This window comes from Sus scrofa, chromosome 1, assembly GCF_000003025.6.
Source record: "Sus scrofa isolate TJ Tabasco breed Duroc chromosome 1, Sscrofa11.1, whole genome shotgun sequence".
NCBI classification, from domain to species: Eukaryota; Metazoa; Chordata; class Mammalia; order Artiodactyla; family Suidae; genus Sus; species Sus scrofa.
In genome coordinates, this window is record NC_010443.5 from 85,963,039 (window position 1) to 85,988,995 (window position 25,957).

A 25,957-nucleotide genomic window follows, 5' to 3' on the forward strand; every position below is an offset into this window, starting at 1 on the left:
TCCTGTGACATTGAGGTAAATATGGACGAAGCAGCAGATTTATTCAAATTACTGTAGAATCAACTGTTAAGTCAGAAACTCCATTAGAAAGAAACAGCTTTGGAGTTCCAGTCGTGGTTCAGTGGGAACAAATCTGGCTAGTATCCATGAGGATTCAGATTCAAATCCCTGGCCTCACTTAGTGGGTTAAGGATCCAGCACTGCAGGTCGCAGATGCAGCTTGCTTCTGGCTGTGGCATAGCCGATTCAACCCCTAGCCTGGGAACCTACATGTGCTATGATTGTGGCCCAAAGAAACAAAGAAAGAAAGAAAGGAAAAAGGAAAGAAAGAAAGAAAGAAATAGAGCTTTGACAGAGATGGAAGATAAACCAACTATGTTCTCGGTCTTGCTCCTTGAAGTCCATGAAATTAACATGAGATCAAGCCAGCGCTACTTCAAGGAGAATATTCTATCAACTTGGGCACTGGGAAGCTTAATCTAAAAGAAATATAAGCTCACCTTCTTAAAAACAATTAAGTTCACATAAATTTGAAAAATCCTAATTGCTTTACTCTAGATAGGCATATTAATGTTAACAGAATGAACCTACTTGGAAACATCAAATGGACATCACACAGAGTACAGAAGTGAGCCTACCTTGATTCCTGGGCAGTGGGCAAAGAATGCTTCAGGACTCTGGGAATGATAGAGAGCCCCATGGCCGACACAGCCCCAAGGGGACCGGATCGTGAGGCTGCCACAATTAAAGAGATCCCCAGAGCGATAACGATACTTGGCAGCTTCATTAACTATCTGCAGGGGAAAGAGAGAAGAGACATATCACAGTGAGTCCTTTTTCCCCATCCATTTTCTCAAGCCATAGTATAAGATCTTTAAATACATGCCCATAACCTAAGAATTCAAAGGTAGCAAAAAAAGATAGAGGTGGGGGAGGGGAGGTAATATTTCAATACTTCGTGGACGTACCTTACAAGTGCTCAATTATGGCAAAATGCAATCTGCTTACCTGATCAAAAGCAGGGAAAATATAATCTGCAAACTGAATTTCCGCAATGGCAGTAGCACCAGTGACTGCAATCCCGATTCCAAATCCAACAATTCCCTGTTCACACAGTGGGGTATTAAAAACTCTATCTTTACCTAGAAAAGAAAAGAACATCATCTTCACACAACAAAGGAGAATTACATCATACACAATACAACCGAAAATCCACTGAGATAACAAGGGGGTGAGACAGAGGAAACAAGCATGCAACAAACATGTGGATCAAACACAAAAGAGATAGTCTGATGGTTGGTTTAAAGGCAAACATGGAAGTTCCCATCGTGGTTCAGCAGTAACAAACCCCACTAGCATCCATGAGGATGTGGGTTTGACACCTGGCCTCGCTCAGTGGGTTAAGGATCCAGTGTTGCCGTGAGCTGCAGTGTAGATCGCAGATGTGGCTCAGATCTCTGTTGTATAGGCCAGCAGCTACAGCTCCGATTCGACCCCTAGCCTGGGAATCTCCATATGCCATGGATGCGGCCCTAAAAAGACAAATAATAGTAATAATTAAACAAAGGCAAACATAGTAATTATATTAGCTACATAATTATCAGTAATCTAAACTTTCCAGTTAAAAGAGATTGTCACACTGGGATAAAAGAAAGCAAAACTCAACTACTTAAAAGAAAACACTCAAATAATAAATAACAAATATAAGTAAAAGGAAAGAAAAAAATATCATGGACTTGGAGAAGAGACTTGTGGCTGCCTGATGGGAGGGGGAGGGAGTGGGAGGGATCGGGAGCTTGGGCTTATCAGACACAACTTAGAATAGATTTACAAGGAGATCCTACTGAATAGCATTGAGAACTTTGTCTAGATACTCATATTGCAACAGAAGAAAGGGTGGGGGAAAAAATGTAATTGTAATTGTAATTGTAATGTATACATGTAAGGATAACCAGTCAGGTTCCTTTGCTGTACGGTGGGAAAAGAAAAAAAAAAAAAAGAAAAAAATACATGGAAAACCTAACCAAAAGCAGTTGGTGTCACTACATTAACAGCAGACATAGCAGACTTTAGTTGGCATTACCCAAGATAAAGAGGGAAAATTCATACTGTTAAAAGGTTCAATTCATAGAGGACAGAATTCTAAATTTATAGTCATCTAACATTACAAGCACCAAATAGCAATAATTAACAGAATAAAAAAGGATAAACAGATAAAATTCCCAATATAATGGGGGATGTTCACTGTACCAGACTTACTGACAGAAAAAGCATGCCAGAATAAAAAGGTAAAAACTATTGAAGATTTTAACACAATTAACAAACATACACACAACACTGCACCCAAGAGTTAAGAAAACAAATTCTGTTTTCTTGAAAAGTAAATTTAATACTTTATATGGAATAAATTCTCAGACCATGGTGGAATTAAGTTAGAAATCAATAACAAGATTTTTAAAAAGATATATGCAACCCCTTGTTCACTGCAGCATTATTTTCAATAGTCAAGATATGGAAAAAACTTAAGTGTCCATTGATGGATGAATGGATAAAGATGTGATATAGGGAGCTCCTGTTGTGGTTCAGTGGTAACAAATCCAGGTATTATCCATGAGGACGTGGGTTTGATCCCTGGCCTCCCTCCGTGGGGTAAGGATCAGGCATTTGTCATGCAGGTCACAAACATAGCTTGGACCTGGCATTGCTATGGCTGTAATGTAAGCCAGCAGCTGCAGTTCTGATTCGACCTCTAGCCTGGGAACTTGTATATGCTGCAGGTGCAGCCCTAAAAACCAAAAAAAAAAAAAAAAAAATGAAGGTATGATATGGGTAGATAGATATCTGTATCTCTATATACACCACACATAGTAAAATGTTACTTGGTCATAACAAAGAATGAAATCATGCCATCTGCAACAATATGGATAGACCCAGAAGGTATTACACTAAGTGAAATAAGTCAGACAGAGAAAGATAAACTCCATGTGATTTCACTCTTATGTGTAATCTGGAAAAATTAAAAAAAAACAAAAACAAAACAGGCTCGTAGGTACAGAGAACAGGCTGGTGATTGTCAAAAGCAGGGCTGGGGAGTAGGGGTAATGAGTGAAGTGATAAAAAGGTACAAACTTCCAGTTATAAAATAAAGAAGCCCTGGGGATGTACTACAGTGTGGTGACTGTGGTTAATAATATTGTATTGCATATTTGAAAGTTGCTAAGAGAGCAGATCTTAAAATTTCTCATCACAAGAAAAAAAAATTAACTACGTAAGGCGGCAGATGTTAACTAGAATTATTGTGGTGACCATTTCACAGAGTATACAGACATCAACTTATGTTGTACACCTGAAACTAATGTCAATTATGCCTCAAAGAAAATTTAAAAGATTTATGTCAGAAAAAAATGTTTTAAAATATATGACTAAATAGCTCATGTTTCAGAAAAGAAATTATAATGGAAACTAGAATTACTTTAAACTGAATGATAATGAAAAACCACATTTCACAACATACTGAAGTCCCAGTTTCAGGAATAACTGAGTAGCTTTTCTCAATATAACCCTCCCACATCTAATGATTACAAATCTGGACAGACTATAACGAAACAACTACTTCAAGGCACTGGAGAACCAAAAGGCAGAGCTGAACCAAATGGACTTGACCCTTGAAAGGAAGTGAACTTTATTAGGCTTGTGCCCTTAGAGGACTCCCCAGGCTGTGACATGGGGCAGCTAGAACTCAGACACACAGACCCCATCCTATTGACTTGAGGTGTCAGGGAATGGAGTTAGAACTGCCGGTGCCTGGAAATTTAGAGCCTAAGTCCCTCAGAGTAGGGCACTGCATGGGGCACCACCAAATCTGCACATTCACTCCACTCAGATCCTCGGCTGCCCCCTGGGCCTGCCACAGGTGACAAAGCAGGAACCCACAGAGCTGAGCAAAGAAGTCAGCAGTGCCAACTAAACAGGGGACAGGATGGGAGCTGGAGGTTCTCAAAACCAAAGAAGCTTGATTTTCAGAGGCTTCCAATGAAAACCTTGGGTTACATTATTAGCCTATGACTCTATTCTCATCTGAAATTTTACCACCTTTCAGCCAGTGTCCGTATCTCATGAAAAGTTCTCATTTCAGAGAGCTGGATGGACACAAGGAATGGCCACAGTCTGGCCAGGTCACCAAAAGTCTGGGGACCAACCCAGGATTCATGTTTCCTTTCTACAATCCAAGCATACACGTTCTTCTTGGTCCACAGAACTCCCTTCCAGCTCAATCTGACTGTGAATCGCAGACCAGCCAGGTGCTGGAATGGCTGCCTGTGGACTCATCCTCGAGTCTGCAGCCTACAAGCCACAGAAGGAACTTACGGCAGGATTCATATTCATCACAATCTGTGACTATCATGACAGTCACAGATGTGAGCTCCACTCCCATCTTGATGGCACATGGCTTGGTAATTAGTGAAGGTCTACACTTCCATTACACTAAGAACAACTCATTGGAGGAGTTCCCTGAAGGCTCAATGGGTTAAGGATCTGCGTTGTCAATCCTTAACTGCTGTGGCTCAGGTTGGATCCCCGGCCTGGGACCTTCCGCATGCCATGGGTGTGGCCCAAAAAAACCCCAACTTGTTGGTAACAAATGAACACAGGTTCCGGCTGCCACCATGGAGTCTGCACCCCTGGGACACTGAAGGCACCTTAAGTAGATGAGCAGGGCTCCACTTTCCTTGTTGCCTCAAGGTCCCAGATTCAGACACTTTTCTTCTCAGTAAAGCAACCCTTTTTGCCACTAGAGGGTGAAAGAACTCTTACCGAAAAACATGCTTGGTTCGAGGAACCTGTTTAAAGGCTTCAATTAAGTTTCTATGATCTCATGGAAACTGCTGCAACATGAACTACATGTTAAAAATTTGTTTTTATTTTCATTCAAATAGGTAGTGATCGGAGGGTAAGAGCACAAATAAAATGCACCATACTGATAACTTCCTCTACTTTAGAAAGCAATTAACCTAACATAAACTTCACACACATTATATTGCAAGGGTAAATTAATACATACAAGGATTGCACTGTGAATCCAGACAGACCTGGGTTTTTTTTTTTTTTAATTAAAATATAGCTGATTTACAATGCCGTGTTAATTTCTACTATACAGAAAATTGACTTAATTATACATATACAACTACGTTCTTCGCGGGGGGGGGGGGGGGGGCACCATGCACATAACACATGGAAGTTCGCAGGCCAGGAACTGAACCTGAACCTGTGCCACATCAGTGACTAAAATCACTGCAGTGACAACACCCGCTATGCCACAGAACTTCTGTAACTATATTCTTTCACATATTCTTTTTCCATTACAGTTTAACACGGGATATTGAATAGAGTTCCCTGTTCTCTACAGTAGGACCTTCTTATCTATTCATTCTATATATACCATTTTGTATCTGCTAATTCCAAACTCCCACACCATCCCTCCCCGACCCCCCAGACTTGGCAAACACAAGTCTATTCTCCACATTTGTGAGTCTGTTTCAAAGATAAGTTTATTTGTATCATATTTTAGATTCCACATATAAGTGATATCATATGGTATTTGTCTTTCTCTAACTTAGTTTACTTAGTATGATAATTTCCAGATCCATCCATGTTGCTAAGACAGATCTGGGCTTAAGTGTTATCTCTACAAATTACTAAACTCCCTAAGGCTCAGTTAAATATCTGTGATAGACCAATCATGACACTGAAAAGGCTGAAATAATTTTATACACTTATCCTGACACTTACAAAGTACCTAATATTGTATAGACACCATTCTAGATGCAGAGAATACAGGAGCAGACAAGACCAAAAAAATTCCTATTCTCGTGGAACTTACATTCTCCTCAAGGGAACGAGATAATAAAAACAAAACAGGGAGTTCCCTTCATGACTCAGTGGTTAACAAACCTGACTAGTATCCATGAGGATGCAGGTTCGATCTCCGGCCTCACTCAGTGGGTTAAGCGTTGCTGTGAGCTGCAGTGTAGGCAGAGTCTTGGCTCAGATCCGGCATTGGCATAGGCTGACAGTTGTAACTCTGATTCAACCCCAGCCTGGGAACCTCCATATGCCACAGGTGTGGCCCTAAAAAGCAAAAGGAAAGAAAGGAAGTAAGGGAGGGAGGGAGGAAGGAGGAGTTGAAGGAAGTGAAGAAATGTACCATGTGTACATCCCAGGGCATAAAGCTCCTGGACAGAGGGACCAGCAAGTGCAAAAGTCCTGGGATATGAACCTGACCAGCACATCAAAGTAAAGGAACCATGTCCAGAGTGCCTGGTATGGAATAAGAGAAATAGGGGCAAGAAGTGGAGTAAGGAGTTCCTGTTGTGGCTCAGCGGTTAGCAAACCTGACCAGCGTTCATGAGGACGTGGGTTTGATCCCTAGCCTCACTCGGTGGGTTAAGGATCTGGTGTACCTGTGAGCTCTGTGGCTCTGGTTAGACTCTTAGCCTGGGATCCTCCATATGCCATGGGAATGGCCCTAAGACCAAAAAAAAGGAGTAGAGTTAAGAGGATGGGCTGGGGAGATAACACGGGTCAGGTAGGGCTATGGAGTCACTGTAAGCACTCTGACTTTGACAGTGAGAATGAGTGAGTCAGAATATAGGTGAGACAGGAAGCCATTGAGCAAAGTCATGCCATCCTCCAGACTGCATTTCAGCAGAATCCCTCTGTCAAGTATTCAATGAGCAGCCTGTGCAGAGGCAAATGTGGACCCAGCAAGACTGACTACAGGATGCTGCAATGATCCCAGTAGGAGATGCTGATACAGAAGAGCAGAAAAGGTGTGAGACTCTAGACATAGTCTAAAGACAATGCTGGAAGGGTTTATTGAGGAAATGGTTGTAGAGCATGAACCAGAGAAGTGCTAAGAATGATTCAGAGGCTTGTGGCCAGAGCAGCCTAAGGAGAGAGTTACCACCACCTAAGGAAGGGAAACTATGAAGCAACATGTGGGATGAGGGACCAGGAACTTGGCTTCAGAGTTATCTTTGAGATGCTTTCATACATAAAGCTCAAGCCATTCATTGCACTGCTGGATATATGAGTTCAAAGTCTTCAGCATGAAGATTGAAAAACATGGATAAAAAAAAAAGAGTTCCTGTTGTGGTGCAATGGAAACGAATCCAAATGGTATCCATGAGAATGTGGGTTCGATTCCTGACCTCGCTCAGTGGATGGGGGGGATCTGGCATTGTCGTGAGCTGTAGTGTAGGTCACTGATGCAGCTCGGATTCCCTGTTGCTGTGGCTGTGGTGTAGGCTGCAAGCTATAGCTCTGGGACTTCCATATGCCTCCAGTGCAGCCCTTTAAAAAAAAAAAACAAAAAAACAAAAAACAAAAAAAAAACCCTGGATACTCTGGCTTCTCTTTAGACCATATAAATCTTCTATTTTTTTCTTTAATGGGACTGGAAGTTCTTGCTTTGGTGCACTGGGTTAGGAACCCAACTACAGAGCCTCAGGGTCACTTTGGAGGCTCAGAGTTTGATCCTTGGCCCAGTGCAATGGGTTAAGGATCCAGCACTGCCAAAGCTGCCACATAGATGACTCCTGCAGCTTGGATTGAATCCCTGGCCTGGGAACTTCATATGCCTCAGGTGCAGCCATTTAAAAATTATAAAAATTTAAAAAACCTTGGGACTGGATGAGATTCCCAAGTAAATGGGTATATAGAGAAAGAAGGAGCCCAATGTTAAAAAGACGTGGGAGTCCCCAGGTTGTCCAGTATGATAAGGATCCAGCATTGTCACTGCAACAGCTCAAGATTGCTGCTGTGGCACAGGTTTGACCCATGGCCCGGGAACTTCTACAGGGCGTAGGCACAGCAAAAAACAAAAAGACATGAAAAATAATCAGCAAAGTTGAGATAGAAAAAAAGACAAGAGTTTGAGGAAAACAAGTAGAACATGTCTGGCCTATAAGTCAAATGAAACAAGTGATTCTAAGAGGAGACAGCCATCAACCAATGCCATGTTCAACCAAATGAAAAAGAGATGAGGGCTGAGGACTGTCTCAATGGTGACCCTGAGGTGACAGTATCTGCCAAGCAGGAGGGAGAGAGAACATGAACACCTAATTCAAGAGGGATGAGAGAAGAGAAACTGGAGACAAGTAATGACAGTTACTTGGAGAAATTTTGCTGTAAAGGAAAGAAGAGAAAAGGAGCAACATCTAGCTGGAAAGAAATATGGACTCCACAGCAGGATTTTTTTTTTTTGGCCACACTCACAGCATGTGGATGTTCCCAGGCCAGGGACTGAACCCATGCCGAAGCAGCAACCTGAGCCACTGCAGTGACAATGCTGGATCCTTAACCCACTGTGCCACAAGGGAATTCCAACAGAGGAATTTTTTTTTTAAGATGGAAGAAATAACAGGGTATTTGAAGGCTAAAAGGAATGATCAATAGAGAGGGGGAAATCGATGAATGAGAAAATTCATGGAGAAAAGGAAGAACCATTGGAACCATGTGTTTAAAAAGGTGATATGGGGTGGGAGGAGGTGTCTGGTGTAGAGAGATTGGCAGGAACCAAAGTACAGGAGAAAAGCATCTGGGCACCAAGGCTGGTACATGGATATTCAGTGCAGAGAGCTTGCCAAAGTTTTCACTTGCATCTATTCTGCTTAGTAAAATGTGAAACTAGATGATTAGCTAAGAGTAAGCATTGGGGGGGGGGGGGGCAGTGCTGAGAAGACAAAAGAAAGTATGAAACTGTCATCCAGGAAAATGGAGGGGTGAATGGACCAGGAACATGCAGCAGGAGTGGGCCCTTGGAATCACCAGTTTTGAATTTAAAGTGAGATCAGTTGGCCAGAGGACAAGTGCTGCCCAGCAATAGTCAGCCCAGGATTTAGGATTTAGACACAGATGGAATTAGCTGGAATTGGATTTTGCCAAGCATATCATGGCATGGAATTTCAACTGGGTAGAAAGGGAAGAAAGACGATCAGGGGAGCGTAAGTCAGTGACAGGGATTCATGGATTTTTAAGAATCAATAAAGTCAAAGGTCCCCTGGTGGCTCGGGTTATGTGTCTGGCATTGCCACTGCTGTGGAGTGGGTTCAATCCCTGGCCCGGGAACTTCCTGAATGCCATGGGCATAGCCAAAAAAAAAAAAAAATCATAAATCAATAAACTCAAAGAGTTGTTGGACTGGAAGCACTAGAGGCAGTGAGCTGGGAAGGGTGGAGGAGCACTTGAGAAAAGGACAAAAAGTGAGCTGGGAAGGGTGGAGGAGCACTTGAGAAAAGGACAAAAAGTTAAAACCACCCAGGTGGATACGAACGGGAGTGTTGGAAAGACTGATGGTGAGCCAGGCCAGGAACTAAGAGGGTTGGCCTGAGGTCAACAGATGACAAGGAAAGATAGGGTTACTGCTGAGTAATCAATAAATTACTACATTATTTATTGCAAGTATTCAATAAATGTTTATTTTGTAAGGCTAGATTAGATAACAAGAGCTAGGCTTCTTTGGATTTAGAAATTAATTTTATAAATCTTTCTTTACCTTCTGGGATGAGTTAACGATTTGATATTTGGAACCAAATTCCTTGAATTCAGTACATTTAAGTAGTGATGATATACATACATTAAGTATGTGACTACAAAGTAATCTTACACAGACCACAGCCTGGAGGTCAAGGGCACAAAAAAAAAAAAAAATGGATATCCCATAAACACATGACAATTGAAAACATTCGTCCAAGTGATAAATAAAATCTAAGACCAGCTGCAAGTCCTATCTTTCAAGGGCAGCTTAGGCTACAAGGACACAATCCATTTCTGAGGCTCCAAGAATGCTGCAAGCAGAAGGGACCCATGGAAAGTGCTGCCAACAGACTCAACTAACATTTACTTAGGTGGTCAGTGGCTTTGATTTAGTACAAAGGAAAAAACTATGCCTGCTCTGAAAGTTCTTCAATGCCCAACAGCTTTGAATGGGTCAGAAAAAAATAAACAACACCTGAATTACTTCTTTCTCAACTTAGATAACTGAGTAAGATTAACATTTTAGATAAACTTAGAGTTGTTGGTAATACAGATAATAAGAATAAAAGATACTCATTTGCAGCAACATGGATGGACCTACAGACTATCATCCTAAGCAAAGTAAGTCAAACAGAGAAGACTTACATAACGTATGATATATCTTACATGTAGAATCTAAGATACAACACAAATGAACTTTTCTATGCAAGAGAAACAGACTCACAGATACAGAGAACAGAAGTGTAGTTGCAGGGGGTTGGGAGAGGAGGACTGGGCTGGAAGTTTGAGACCAGTAGATGCAAACTATTAAATGTAGAATGGATAAACAACAAAGCCCTCCTGCATAACATAGGGAATTATTCCAATATCCTAGAATAAACTATAATGGAAAAGAATGTGAAGAAGAAAAGTTACCATCATCGCTCAGCAGTTAACAACCCAAACTAGTATCTATGAGGACTCGGGTTCGATCCCTGGCCTTGCTCAGTGGGTTAAAGATCCACCATTGCCATGAGCTGTGGTGTAGGATGCTGTGGCTGTGGCGAAGGCCAACAGCTACAGCTCCAATTTGACCCTTAGCCTGGGAACTTCCGTATGCCATGGGTATGGCCCTAAAAAGACAAAAAAAAAAAAAGAATGTGAAAAAGATTATATATATATATTCTTATATATGTACAACTGAATCACTTTGCTATACACCAGAAACTAACAAAACGTCTAAATTAACTACACTTTGATAAAAACTAAAAAAAAATAAACCTACAATAAAAGATATTCACAAACATGCCACTTTCCTACCTTGTGCTACCTTTGCTTAAGTTGTGATCCCAAGTCAATGAAAATGTGTAGAATGCACACATGTGGATAGATGATCACTTAAGTAACTGACTTCAATTCTTCTTTGTTGAAGATTAAGTATAAAGTCATACCACCACCCTTTCTTTTGTAAAGGGAACATCACTAAGTTTTACTCTACTGACAGTGCGCTATCTTAAATATATTGTCCACTAAATAATTCCAAACATTAAAAAAAAAAAAAACTAGCTGATTTCTCAGATGGGCAAACTGAGTTCACTAGTGAACCCTGTTCCCTATGACAATATTTAGGCCACAACCGAAGACCAGAAATAGTGAAAAGAGAGGAAAGAAACAACAATTAGGAAGAAGCAGCAGCCATAGTTTAAGGTGACAACCAATTACTTCCTGGTACATGAAGAAAAATGAGTGTCTCAGTATCTTCAGTGTCCAGACATTTTTCAGAACCCATAACCAGCTTTAAACTAGAGTTTTCCTTATGAACAAAGTGGTATTGTAAGATAAAAAATCTACCTGGGAGAGAGTTAAAATTTCTTTTCCCAAAAAAAAATTTCTGAAAAGGCAGCTTTAAAATTGCCCATCTCTGTCTAAGCAACTAGTATTTCCTTAATATACAGATCTGAATAGGTCAGAATATCCTTCCAGAGAAGAAAATCAACTCCATCAGAGAAACAGCTCAAGTCCCAGATTCCTTGAGCAGAAAGATAAATAAGGACATAAACATGTATGACAAAGCTACAAAAGAAACCACAGGAAGTAAATGCCATTATAGACACAATTTTAATGGGAGGGGGTAATATGTCCCAATACTTTGGGGGAAAATATTGTGATTTCACATTTCAAGTTTGCTGTGAGAAAGAAAGAGAGAGAGAGAAAGAAAGAGAGAAAAAGAGAAAGAAAGAAAGGAAAGAAAAAAGAAAGAAAGAAAGAAAGAAAGAAAGAAAGAAAGAAAGAAAGAAAGAAAGAAAGAAAGAAAGAAAAGGTAAGAAAAGAAGAAAAGAAAAGAAAAGAAAAGAAAAGAAAAGAAAAGAAAAGAAAAAGAAAGGAAGAAAGAAAGAGAGAGAGAGAGGGTGGGAGGGAGGGAAGGAGAAAGAAACAAAGTTGGTATCACAATCATGTTGAAATCCTCATTCAATGTGTGTATATTCCATTATTGCTGGAATCAGGTATAGAAAATTCTGCAGTGCATTCTTACTGATATACTTCCTACTACCGAACTGTTGAAAGTTCATTGGAATCTATGAAATGCACCTGTCTGTAACCTGAACATTTTATTGCTACAATGCTGGCTGCTTTAGGTATGGCATGCATTGATGCTCCCAGCACAGTTTATTTGAATTTCAGTGAATGCTTTATATACTTCAGACACTGTAAAGTAGCTGGCTTTCACATAGCACAAAAGCAATAAATACAAACACCAATTTTATCACATGGTAATATGTGATTCATGCTAGGTGATTCAGATTATTTTTCTAACATTCTCTCTGACTTTAAAACCCCCAAATTTTAAATCTCACCGAAAATGTGAAAACTCCCAGAATATATTCACAGACACATAGAGTTAGCTCACACAGGTTAGAGAAAAAAATACCCTAGGAAAAGTAAAATATCAAAATAATCACTCTACTGTTCAATTTTAGAAGAAAAATCTACTTAAGAATAATTTGGGTACAACCACTATAGAAGACAATATGGAGATGCCTCAGAAAACTAAATACAGAACTATCATATGACCCAGCAATCCTATTCTTGGGCATCTATCCGGACAAAACTTTCCTTGAAAAAGATACCTGCACCCGTATGCAGCACTATTCACAATAGCCAAGACGTGGAAACAACTAAATGTCCATTGACAAATGAATGGATTAAGAAGATGTGGTATATACACACAATGGAGTACTCCTCAGTCATAAAAAAGAACAAAATAATGCCATTTGCAGCAACATGGATGGAACTAGAGACTCTCATACTAAGTCAAGCAAGTCAGAAAGACAAAGACAAATACTATATGATATCACTTATATCTGAATCTAATATATGCCACAAGTGAACCTTTCCACAGTAAAGAAACTCATGGACTTGGAGAACAGACTTGTGGTTGCCAAGGGGGAGGGGGAGGGAGTGAGATGGACTGGGAGTTTAGGATTAATAGATGCAAACTATTACATTTAAAATGGATAAGTAATGAGGTCCTATGGTATAGCACAGCGAACTATATCCAGTCTCCTATGATAGAAAATACTGGACGATAATATGCATAAAAGAAAGTGATTATGTGTATTTGTGTGTGTGTGGTGTGTGTGTGTGTGTGTGTGTGTGTGTATTACTGGGTCATTTTACTCTACAGCAGAAATTGACACAACATTGTAAATCAACTATAAAAAAAAATTTTAAAGAGCTGCTTCTGACTTTGATTCAATAATTAATTGCATTTCTATTCTAGCTCAGCAGAAATGAATATGACTAGCATCCATGAGGACACAGGTTCAATCCCTGGCCTCACTGAGTGGGTTAAGGATCCAGCATTGCCGTGAGTAGGTTGCAGACATCGCTCGGATCTGGCTTGGCTGTGGCTGTGGTATAGGCCAGCAGCTGTAGCTCCAATTCAACCCCTAGCCTGGGAACCTCCATGTGCCAAGGGTGCAGCACTAAAAAGACAAGAAATAATAATAATTGCATTGTGACATAGCACTGTTATTTGGCATAAATATATACATGTTTCTATCCTGAAAAGATAGTATACAATCTCCAAACTTGTGTATAAAACCAAAATGTTACTGGTAGTAAGATGTTAAGTAGTTTTTACACTCCCATCTTATGGGAAAAGGGGTGGAAAGAAAGGGAAACAATTAGATATTATGGAAATTTCAGAAGTCTTCATAATAGTTCAGATTCAACCAAGTATCTCCAACTAACTGTCAATTTCACAGTTCAAATGATCTTCATTGCAATAGAGTTAGTGCCAAAAAAAATTAAGTAAATTCAACATTTTATGCTTGTTTTCCTCTTGAAGTCAGTCATATATTTTAAAGAAACTTTTTACTTTTTAATGAATTATTTTTTGAAAAATCTTAAAAAGTAAAATAAAAATGATTTGGGGGGAGTTCCCTGGTGGCCTAGCAGTGAAGGATTCAGCATTGACACAGTCGTGGCACAGGTTCAATCAAAGGCCCCTGAACCTCCCTTCGCATGCTGCAGCCCAGCCAAAAATAAAAGATTTGGGGATTTACAAGTCAGATCTTCTTTTGTTTGCCAAGAAATTCAATTACTAGTAACAATTACTGGATAGGAGACAACTAGAAATATGGAACACTGGAATTAAATTTTAGGATGAACAAAGCACTAGATTTGTTATAACTTAGTGAAGATCTTTAACAAATGAGCTGTATCCTAAGACACAGGATAAACTGAGGATACACTGAGACAGATGTTGCAAGTATGCCTTCCTAAGCTTATTAGAGGTATGTGGCTAAGGATAACATCAAGCCCTGAATCCTCCTGATACCATCAAAGGCTTCAACTCAGACCCACTGAAATGTATTATTTGCTATAATGTTTTTTTACCCAGTGGAATAAATATTTATACAATATGTACTTGACCATGTACAAGGCACTGTAGTTAGATGCTACAAATGATAGAGATAAACAAGATAGCACTTAAACAACATTACACATTTAAATATTCAAACAGGAGTTCCCTGGTGGCCTAGTGGATTAAAGGTCCAATGTTGTCACTGCTATGGAGCAGGTTCCATCTTGGGCCCAGGAACTTCCACATGCATGGGCATAGTCAAATAAACAATTAATTAATAAATATTCAAACAACTTACAAGGCAGTAAGGAGATAAGTCACATACAAATAACTATGATACACAAAAGCGATGTAAAAATAAAATGCTATTGAAGGAGGGGGAAGGAACGATTCTTTCAGACTGGGAGGAATCCTGCAAAGTTTCATGAAAAAAGGAAGCACTGGAATCGGGTGCTGAAAAAATTGGTAGAATTTCAAGAGGCACAGGTAGAAGGAACAGTGTGACCAAAGGCACAAAGGCAAGAAATAACATGCAAATTCCGAGTTGGGAAGTAAATCAGGAAAGCTGAAGGGCCAAGGGATCAGAAGCAGCAGTGAGAGATAAAAGCAGAAGGTCTGGCTCATATACATATACTAGTTAGCATGGTGGACAAAGGGCGGCCTCCGGCTCAGAACCTGTGGATTTAGATGTGGTTCCACCATATCCTGGCTGTGGGATCTTAGACTGTGCTTCAGTTTCTGCATTTCTGAAATTAAGATAAAAATAACTAATTCAGCCTCCCAACCTGAATTGATCTAAGGATGCAGTAAAATCAGGCATGTACAAGTGCTTTGCAAATCATAAAGTATTTTAAGAATGTACAGGGGTTCCTGTCATGGCTCAGTGGAAATGAATCTGACTAGCATCCATGGGAAAGCAGGTTTGATCCCTGGCTCTTGCCCATGGGTTAAGGATTCAGTGTTGATGTGAGCTGTGGTGTAGGTCTCAGATGCAGCTTGGATCCCATGTTGCTGTGGCTGTGGCGTAGGCTGTCAGTTGCAGCTCCCATTCAACCCCTAGTCTGGGAACCTCCATATTCCTTGGGTGCAGCTCTAAACACACACACACACACACAAGAATATACAAAAAACTAAACAAGCAAAAAGAATGTAAAATATTGTATCAGGATAACGGCAATGAAAAGAAAATGGAGAAAGGGTCCAAGATACACCATAGAACCAATGAGACTGAAGTGGTGTTAGCTGAGAGGCAGGCAGGAACAGAGAATTGCTGAGGGTTGGCACTGAGAGGTTCTGGGGTTGGAAAGAGGTCTTTAAGGCCCCCAGATCATAAGCTGGAGGAGGCCGCTGAGCACTGAACCCAGCTACAGTCAAGGGCACTCTCTTAACCTACAGTGAAGGGCAGGGTTGGGAAGGGAAGCCAGTCACAGTGGCAGGGCTGTAGCAAACAATTCTAAACTATGAATTCAAATCTTGTTCCATTAAGAAGACCACGAATAGGCATCACAGGAGGAGGCTGGCCCACAGTTCCAGGCAGAGAGCGAGGCTTACAAGGAGGTAGAGGAGGGCCACACACCCAGGAGGCCCAGCCCCTGGTCACTTACCACCAGAGATCTCCCAGAAGTACAGGTGGTCACTAGACCTCCTGTGGTGGTCATTTCATAAAGCGTGCAAATGTCAAATCACTGTACAGTACACCTGGGACTAACATAGTACTGGACATCAGCTTTATCTCAATTAAAATAACAAAAATTGGATGTTCCCTGGTGGCTCAGTGGGTTAAGGATCTAGTGTTGTCACTGTTGTGGCTCAGGTCACTACTGCAGCATAGGTTCGATCCCCAGCCTGGGAACTTCCGCATGCCAAGGGTGCGGCCAAAAAAACAGCAACAAAAAACAAAAATACAAAAATCAAATAAAAAGTATTCCAGGAGTAAGAAGGAAGGGTTAACAAAGGCAACTCTTGGATTGAGGAACAAAAGTCCTAGGACTGCAGCTATGTATGCACAGGGGCCTGGAGACAGCAGGGGCCCAAGGCCTTTCATGCACGGCTCAAAAAGAGCATTGGTTGATACCAACAGACTACAGCACCTTTCAAGCAAGTATCCACTTGGGAGCCCTGGTTCTACCCACCCCAAGGCCAGGTCCCTGAGCAAACTGAGGTCTGGTCCTAAACTCTGTGACTGTTCACCAGGCTTGGCACCTCCAGAGCCCAGAATATCATCAGGAATCACCCACCACTGGCTCTGATGGGTGCTCCAGGCCCATGGGAGACAAAACACAACTAGTAATAAATCAACCACTGTCATTCCAACACCTGTGCATAAGCTGAAATTTTGTTTCTGAATATGATCAATGTGTTTTAAGGAGACAGAATTCCCACTTATAAAATCACCTTGCCTTGATGAAACTGAATTTAAACAAGTGTGATCCTCATGCTTAGCTTTGGGTATGTACTTATACAACTGTTAAGGCTTAAGTAAGCCTCTCCATTAAGAGACACTTGGAAAGAAAAACACAAAACCTCATATCAGTCAAAGTGGTGTTTACTAGGTCTCAAAAGAAGAACCACAGAAGGGGAATTATTCGGTTGTACCTTTTATTATAATCAAATCGACACATTTATTGATGAAACTGTACAAATTTCTTGAGTGAAGCTATCTGCAATTTATTGAGAGTCCAGAGAGTATTTAGAGACATGCATACTACATACATATTTTTTCAAATAAATGTATACAGAGTTCCTGTCGTGGCCCAGTGGTTAACGAATCCGACTAGGAACTGTGAGGTTGCGGGTTCAATCCTCGGCCTTGCTCAGTGGGTTAAGGGTCCAGCGTTGCCATGAGCTGCGGTGTAGGTTGCAGACTCGGCTAGGACCCTGCGTTGCTGTGGCTCTGGTGTAGGCCGGTGGCTACAGCTCTGATTAGACCCCTAGCCTGGGAACTCCTTGTGCTGCGGGAGCAGCCCTAGAAAAGGCAAAAAGACCAAAAAAAAAAAAAAAAAAAAAAAAAAAAAAAAAATCAAATAAATGTACACATAGCTGATGGTGAAAAAAAAACAGATTCCCATAAATTAACACAAAAAGCACTTCTGAATAAACCTGTCATGACTTCACTGTGCTTGAATACAACTAAAGCTGTTTCTCCAGAAAATGAAAAGAAATATTTTCATCATCCTTGTGAAACCAGCTGGAATTTCAGGGCAAGCCATGGAAATTATTTTTTAATCTTTCTTCATTTATATGGAAACGAGTTGTTCCCTAAAACATATCCGTACCCAGGACCTACGTCAACACCGGAGCTCAAAGCGCACACATTCCTCCAGCTGATTCCTGTCAGCGCACGCAGCCGCCAACATCCTCTCAAACCCATGTGCGTCATTCACCGAGGAGGACATTACCGAGCTGTCAATTTCAATTAACCTGCCTCACTTTATAAATAGCCTAAACGTCCCTATCTCAATAGGTTGGTGCCCTTTTCTCAGAAGCAAAGGGAACAACATGACAAAAGAAGCATGAAAAATAAATGAGCTTTCCCCTCTGTAAATAGGAGAAAGTTGACATTAAACCAATTCTGAGTCCAAACTGAAGAGCTATTAATAAAATAAAGCTCAAGAGAATGAAGGACCAGTTTTAACCAGCAAATAAACAACCATCACTAACTATATCAGCTCTTTTTAAAGTATCTGAGAGTCTCGGGGCTAGAGGAAATAATTCAAGGTCCACAGACAGGCAGAGCTAAACCCAGACACCACAATTACAATACTTTTTTTTTTTTTTTGGTCTTTTTAGAGCCGCACCCAAGGCATATGGAGGTTCCCAGGCTAGAGGTCTAATCGGAGCTATAGCTGCCAGCCTAAGTCACAGCCACAACAATGCCAGATCCAAGCCACATCTGCAACCTACACCACAGCTCACAGCAACGCCAGATCCTTAACCCACTGAGCGAGGCCAGGGATCGAACCCTCTACCTCATCGTTCCTAGTCAGATTTGTTTCCACTGTACCACGACAGGAACTCCCATTATTACAATCCCTAATATGATCCCCAAAGTAAAAGAGGTTAAAAGCCCCAAATGATTGATGATCAGCCAAAAAGAAGTTACTTTTGAAGAGTCAATTACACCATTCTATTCTAAATCTGAAATGTTTTGGAATTATTTTAACCTATAACATTATCATTTCTTTTGCTAGCTCTAGATATTTTTTTCTCTAAAATCAATTACAACCAACAGATCCTACACTTCACTTCCACAATTTAAGTACTTGTGTACAGCACTTTTCTAGTTCACACTTCAACAAGTAAATAAAGGAAGAATCAGAAAACACCAACCATTGGGGAAGGGATAAATTAGGAGGTTGAGATTTAATATATACACACTACTATATATAAAATAAAGAAGTAACAAGGATCTACTGTATAGCACAGAAAAATCTACTCGATGCTGTGTAGTAACTTACATGGTAAAATAATCTGAAAAGGAATGAACATATGTATAACTGAATCACCTTGCTATATGCCTGAAACTAAGACAACATTGTAAGTCGACTATATGACAATAAAATTTTTTAATAAAATTTAGATAAAAAGAGAAAAGACCAATGGAATTTAGCAAAAAAAGTAGAAAATAATTGGTATAGACAATTAGGCAGGCTAGTGAACCCATTAATCCATCTAACTAATGTGTAGGAAAACATAGACGGTGGAGTGTTCTTGTGGCCCAGTGGGTTAAGGACTAAGCATTGTCATTGCAGCAGCAGGGTGCTGCTGTGGTACGGGTTCGATCCCTGGGCTAGGAACTTCCACATGCAGTAGGTGCAGCCAAAAAGAAAGAGAGACAAAAGAAAATACAGATGGTTACCACATTAATCTCAGATAAAATATACAGACGTGTATATGTATCACCCATATATATAAATGTGTCATCCAGACAATACTTAATAAGTTTGCCATGAATGGCACAACATAGTAACCTTCCATATAGAAAAAGAATAGGATTCAGCTCACTGAAATATCTAGGACACAATCAAAAACTAAGAATTAAGTAAGTCTACAAATAACAAATGCTAGAGAGGGTGTGGAGAAAAGGGAACCCTGCCACACTGTTGATGGGAATGTAAAGTGGTACAACCACTATGGAAAACAGTAAGAGGTTCCTCAGAAAACTATATATAGAACTACCATATGATCCAGCAATCCCACTCCTGGCCATATATCCAGACGAAACTAAAACTCAAAAAGATACATGCACCCCTGTGTTCACTGCAGCACTATTCACAATAGCCAAGACATGGAAACAACCTAAATGTCCATGGACAGAGTAATGGATAAAAAGATATGGCACATATATACAATGGACTACTACTCATCATAAAAAGAATGAAATGATGCCATTAGCAGCAACATGGATGCCAACTAGAGATTTTCATACTAAGTGAAGCAAGTCAGAAAGAGAAAGACAAATACCATATGATATTCCACTTATACGTGGAATCTTAAATACAACACAAATGAACCTATCTACATAACAGAAACAGACTCATAGATATGGAGAATAGACTTGTGGTTGCCAAGAGGAAGTGGGGGGCGGGGAATGGACTGTGCATTTGGAGTTAGTTGATGCAAACCATTACATTTAGAATGGATAAGCACTGAAGTCCTACTGTACAGCACAGGGAACTACATCCAATCTCCTGGGCTAGACCATAATGGAAAATAACAAGAAAAGGGGTGTGTGTGTGTGTGTGTGTGTGTGTGTGTGTGTGTGTGTGTGTGTGTGTGTTTATGACTGTCCCTTTGCTGTACAGCAGAAATTGGCATAACATTGTATACGAGCTATACTTTAAAAAGTTAAAAACCAAGAATTAAGTTAAATTTAAAAGATTTCTGATCCACAAAAGACCCAAAAAAGTCAACAGACGTCAAGAGGTCCCATAAGCCCTCACTCACAGCAGCTTTGAAAAACCCCATTAGAAGGCATCCATGGTCAGTAATGCTCTTAATGCGTCAGTTAAATGAATCATCACTTTATTTGCACCAAGTCATGACATGGTTTCCTACCCTTCCATTCATTCAACCAATTTCTATGCTTGGCACTATTCTGGGCAGCACAGGAGACAGGAAGATGAATTATAAATAGAAATAAAACTCGGGACAAAATAAGCATATGCATTACAGATGCAGCCAGATGGCAATAGACAGAGCAGTCCAGGGAAATGACTTCTAGGTGGCAAAGGCTGAGGAAGAAGGGCAGTACGCCATAGAGCCGGTTGGGTTTGAAGCCAGGGGAGGACTTTCTGAGAGGCCTCGTTGAGGCAGAGGGGCAACTAACTGGTAAGCAGTGTGGATGCAGCCAGGAACATAGGGGGAAAACCAAAGCTGGAAAGAAAAGTCAAAGGCAGACCACTTAGGATCCTGAAGGTTAAGCTAAGGAAACCAGACATTACCATTCAACACAGGGAAGGTTCTGAGCAAGGAAGTATGTGATCAGAGCTGTATCCTGAAAAAAATCAATCTCACAGATGTATATAACATGAACTGTAATAGCAAGGAGGGTGAGAACAGACTCAGAGATTACAGTCATTCAGATCAGAAGGAGGGAGTATAAAAAAGAATGAAACCCTGGGAATCTGGGGTTAATAGATGGAAACTATTGCCTTTGGAATGGATAAGCAATGAGATCCTGCTGTATAGCCCTGGGAACTCTATTCAATACCCTGGGATAAACCATAATGGAAAAGATTATAAAAAAACAATATACCTACATATGTACAACTGAATCACTTTGCTGTACAGCAAAGCTAAAAAGAAAGGCATTTTAACACGTTCTTTAGTTCTCCCACATGCATTTTCAGTAAACAAAGGGATCTTATAATAACAAGAGCAATATAAAGCATCTGACTTTTAGGAAAACACAGCTATTATTAATCCTTTTAAAATACTTTTTAAGCATATTAGGAAAAAAAAGTTTGCACCATCTTATGAATTCCTGTTTTTACTACAAATTTATGAATTGGTTAGGAATCTTTCACCAAAAACTAATATATTGTAAATCAACTATATTTCAATCAAATGAATTAAAAAAAAAATGAGCACATAAACTGTAACAGCCATAGTAGGGACAAGAAATGAGAGAAGCCCCAAGGCAGAACCATCAGAACCTGACTATTCTGAAGCTTTCCATCTAGCTTGTTTCAAGAATCCATAAGCAGAGTCCAAGAGGCAGGCAGAGCTTGAAAGTCACCATACATGACAATATGAAAGAGAAAGAGTTTCTATATGGATCTAAAACCAACACCCATATACAAAGAATGATGAGTTTCTCTAGCAATAAACAGGGTTAACACTTTTTTTTTTTCCCACTGTACAGCAAGGGGGTCAGGTTATCCTTACATGTGTACATTGCAATTACAGTACTTTTTTTAGGGCTGCACCCACAGAATATGGAAGTTCCCAGGCTGGGGTTAAATCAGAGCTACAGCTGCCAGCCTACACTACAGCCACAGCAATGCAAGATTCCAGCTGCATCTGTGACCTGCACCACAGTTCATGGCAACATGGCATCCTTAACCCACCAAGTGAGGCCAGGGATCAAACCCACATCCTCATGGATACTAATCGGGTTCATTACTGCTGAGTCAGGATGGGAACTCCTGGGTGAATGCTTTTTAAACATCATATCCAGTTTTAAACAAAAGGTCAGGGGAAAGCCAGAAAGTATCACAATTAGTAACACAATGGAAGACTTTGGTCTGGTTCAAACTAGAGAACCTACTAAAATAAGCAACACTACAGAGTACAAGCCAATGTCTCTGAATTAAAGAAATCTGTATTCTACATGCTCGTACAGGATAACCGCATCTCCTCAAAGCCTTCATCTATTTCTGACCCCTCTTTCCCATAAAAGTTGCTTTTAGTTTTTAGGTTCACAAGTGACTGATGGCCTCCTAATTGCACACCTAATGGAAACTTTTCATTTTCCATAAACAGTTCAATATTTAACCCCTGACAAGTGTTCTAAAGGCTTTCCTCTCCATTTGCCTCCACTTCCAAAGAATAAGAGACCCTCCCAATTCCCCTTGACTGGCCCTTCACTAACCCCTTCCTGGATCTGTCTCCCCTGGTTGAGGTTCTCATTACCTCTCAGACAGACTCAGTGGTTCTTGAACTGTGGTCCTCAGCCCAGCAGCTGCAGCAATGTCTGGAAACCTGCCAGAAGGAAAAATGCTTGGGACCCTCCTGAGACCTACTGAATCAGAAGCTCTGAGGGGAGCCTCCAATAATCCATGGCTAGGCAAGCCTTCCAGGTGATTCTGATGTACTAAAATTTAAGAAGTTCTGGGATCGGCAACCATCCCGCCCTGGTCTCCCTGCCTTTAGTTTCATAGCTCCCCAACTCTGTGGCCAGAGCCAGGTTCTAAATTACCAATTTATGGGGTTCCCATTGCGTAACGAATCCAACTAGTATTCATGAGAATGTGGGTTTGCTTCCTGGCCTCACTCAGTGGGTTAAAGATCTGGCATTGCTGTGAGCTGTGGAGAAGGTCAGAAACGTGGCTCGGATCTGGCACTGCTGTGGCTGTGGCTGTGGCCAGCAGCTGCAGCTCTGATTTGACCCCTAGCCTGGGAACATCCATATGCCATGGGTGCGGCCCTTAAAGAAAAAAATTTGAAAACTCCAATCCCCTGGGCACACCCCAGACTGATGACTCAGAATCTCTGGGGCGAGAGTAAGCATCAGTACTTCAACCTGCAGGTAGGGCTGAGAAGCAGTGCTGCGAAGTGAAGAACACTGCTGTCTGGAGACCTACATGTCAATCACTTATCCCACACATACCCACACACTCCTGAAAGGCGTCCACCCTCCTATGATGGCATCTCCAATAAGCTCTTGGGCCTAATGTACTGGTCTCTGTAACTAGGAAAATAACCTGACTAATCTGAGGAAATACTAAAGAAGGGCCACAGCCTGAGACAAAGTCCCAGGATGTTTTTTCCACTTAGCAGATGACACTTTAACATGAACCACCTACTTCCTGTGGGCTGTGTGGCAGTGGTAACAGTCAACGCCAGCCTCTCTCCATTGAGTATAATTCAGTCCATGGCTGCCCTCATTATCCCTTCATTTCTTGTGAGTTGGCCTAGCAATCATATCACATACTAGAACTGACCCAGAGCTATTTTGAGTGGCAACTCTCCAGTTCTGCAGAAACTCTAAAACTGACCCAAAGAAACTGATGGAGTTGCCAGGAAGCCGAGGCTCCAGCATATCTGTATGGGAGGAGCTGAGGAAAGGCATTCTGGATAGAGACCAAAGCCAGATGCCTTGTCTTGATCTTACACATTCAGAGCCGGCTTGGCATTTTTCCTTAGATTTTACACATGCAGGAGGTGGTTTGGGGGAACTGATGAAAACTAAAGTTGAGTCAAGCATCCCTGATTCCCAATGTTAGCAAAGGCAGGGACCACAGACGCCCATCACGGCACCATCAACCAGAGGTTTCTTTCTTTCCTCTCTGGCTATTCTCCGGAGGCCTGGCATCAGTCCGCCTCTGGCTGCAGACACAGGGATGACAAGAAGAGGACAGGAAAGCCAAGGCAGAGAACAACTGCTACAGCCTCCACAAGAGGGAACCACAAGAGAAAACCAGGTTCCATGTGGTTTGGAAAAGAGAAGATGCACGTCAGGCTCACAATGGGGACTGATCCCTCAGCAGTCCTGTAGCAAATAGGGAGGGAAGGTCATGCTCTTGAACAAAGAGCCCATGAGAGACCACAAAGGGGACCTGCAAGGACAGAATGGAGCTAGAAAATCCTGGTGTGCTAGACTCTTCTCCCACTGAAAGACACATGCCTATCAACATCTCTTCCAAAGTGCCATGTCTGCTCTCTGATGCTCTCATTCGCTGGCCCACGAGAGCATTCTGAGAAATGGGAAGGGGATGGAAATCCATGACAGCGGTAGCATCCCACGGCCCCAAGGAAAGTTCAATGGCAACAGCCTTCTCAATAACTTGGCTGTTGTTCCCTTAGTAAAATGAATCACCTATAGATCACGTAGCCTGGAAACATGGCAAACAAATTTTACCAAAATGCGCCTTTACTGAAATCTTTAAGTGTAGTGGAAGCTAAAGCTGAATACCGCCTGTGAAAAGAAACAGGTGAGTGAGTTATGGAGGCAAATAAAGTAATTTGGGAGTTCCTGTCATGGCGCAGCGGAAACAAATCTGACTAGCCATGAGGACGCAGGTTCGATCCCTGGCCTCACTCAGTGGGTTAAGGATCTGGCATTGCTGTGAGCTGTGGTGTAGGTCACAGACTCGGCTCGGACCTGACATTGCTGTGGCTGTGGTGTAAGCTGGCGGCTACAGCTCGGATTCGACCCCTAGCCTGGGAACTTCCATAGGCTGTGAGTATGGCCCTAAAAAGACAAAATAGATAGACAGATACATACAGATAGATAGATAGAGGAAATCTGGCAAGAATGAAATGAGGGCAATGCTTCACTGAGACTATCTGACTCAAATTCTGCTCCTGAATATCTGAGAGGAATCAGGAGAGGCTGAGTAGGTCAGAGGTTATGGTTCTTGGCCTGGGTCACTGTCAGCAGATTGTGGGATGAAGGAAGCCCTGAAGAGAAAACAACAAGGAACTCTATTCAGTACCTTGTAATAACCTAGAAGGGAAAAGAATCTGAAAAAGAAATGTGTGCGTAACTGAATCACTTTGCCATACCCCTTAAACTAACACAGCATTGTAAACTAAGTACACTTCAATTTAAAAAGAAGAAAAAAATAAGGAGTTCCCATTGTAGGTCAGCGGGTTACAGACCCGACTAGTATCCGTGAGGATGTGGGTTCGATCCCTGGCCTCGCTGCATGGGTTAAGGATCCGGTGTTCCCATAAGCAGTGGTGTTGGTCAAAGACACAGCTCAAATCCTGTATTGCTGTGGCTGTGGTGTAGTAGGCCAGCAGCTACAGCTTCGATTTGACCCCTAGCCTGGGAACTTCCATATGCCATAAGTGCAGCCCTAAAAAATAGATAGATAGATAGATAGATAGATAGATAGATAGATAGATAGATAGATAGATAGATAGATAGATAGATGGAGTTTCTGGTGGCTCAGTGGGTTAAGGATCAGGCATTGTCACTGCAGCAGCCTTGGTAACTGCTGTGGCATAGGTGGGATCCCTGGCCTGGGAACTGCCATATGCCAGAGGTGTGGCCAAAAAAATAATAAACAAAAAAATAAAGTTTCCGTCTGAGTTTTGAGGCAGTGTCCCTTTTTTAAAGAACAAAATGCTCAAGTTCAATGCCTCCAGGATCTTGATTAATTAAGCATGTAATACTGCATTTGTGTGCGTTCCCTTTTGGCTGAAGAAACAAGTCTCTTTGTTTCTGCTGGACTCCAAGCTGGCAGCGACCAGAAGAGAAAAAGATGAGGGTCAAAGCAGCAGCCTACAGAGATGAGGAGAAATCCCTCATTACCGATGATGCTTCAGTATCCTGAAGCCAAAACTACAGAAAAGGAATCTTTGGGCTAATTTAAGCTTGGCCAGATGCCACCACTTCTG

General features: G+C 41.3%; 1 protein-coding gene across 2 annotated transcripts in view; it reads right to left on the minus strand.

Moving 5' to 3' along the window:
* The window catches only part of BCKDHB (branched chain keto acid dehydrogenase E1 subunit beta), a 261,843-nt gene that overhangs the window by 207,220 nt on the left and 28,666 nt on the right, over nucleotides 1–25,957 (minus strand). For both annotated transcript variants that reach the window (XM_021082900.1, NM_001123219.1), the window contains 2 exon segments: nucleotides 1,009–1,142; nucleotides 639–794 (listed from right to left, as the gene is read on the minus strand). In XM_021082900.1, the coding sequence (XP_020938559.1) occupies nucleotides 639–794; nucleotides 1,009–1,142 (290 nt within the window).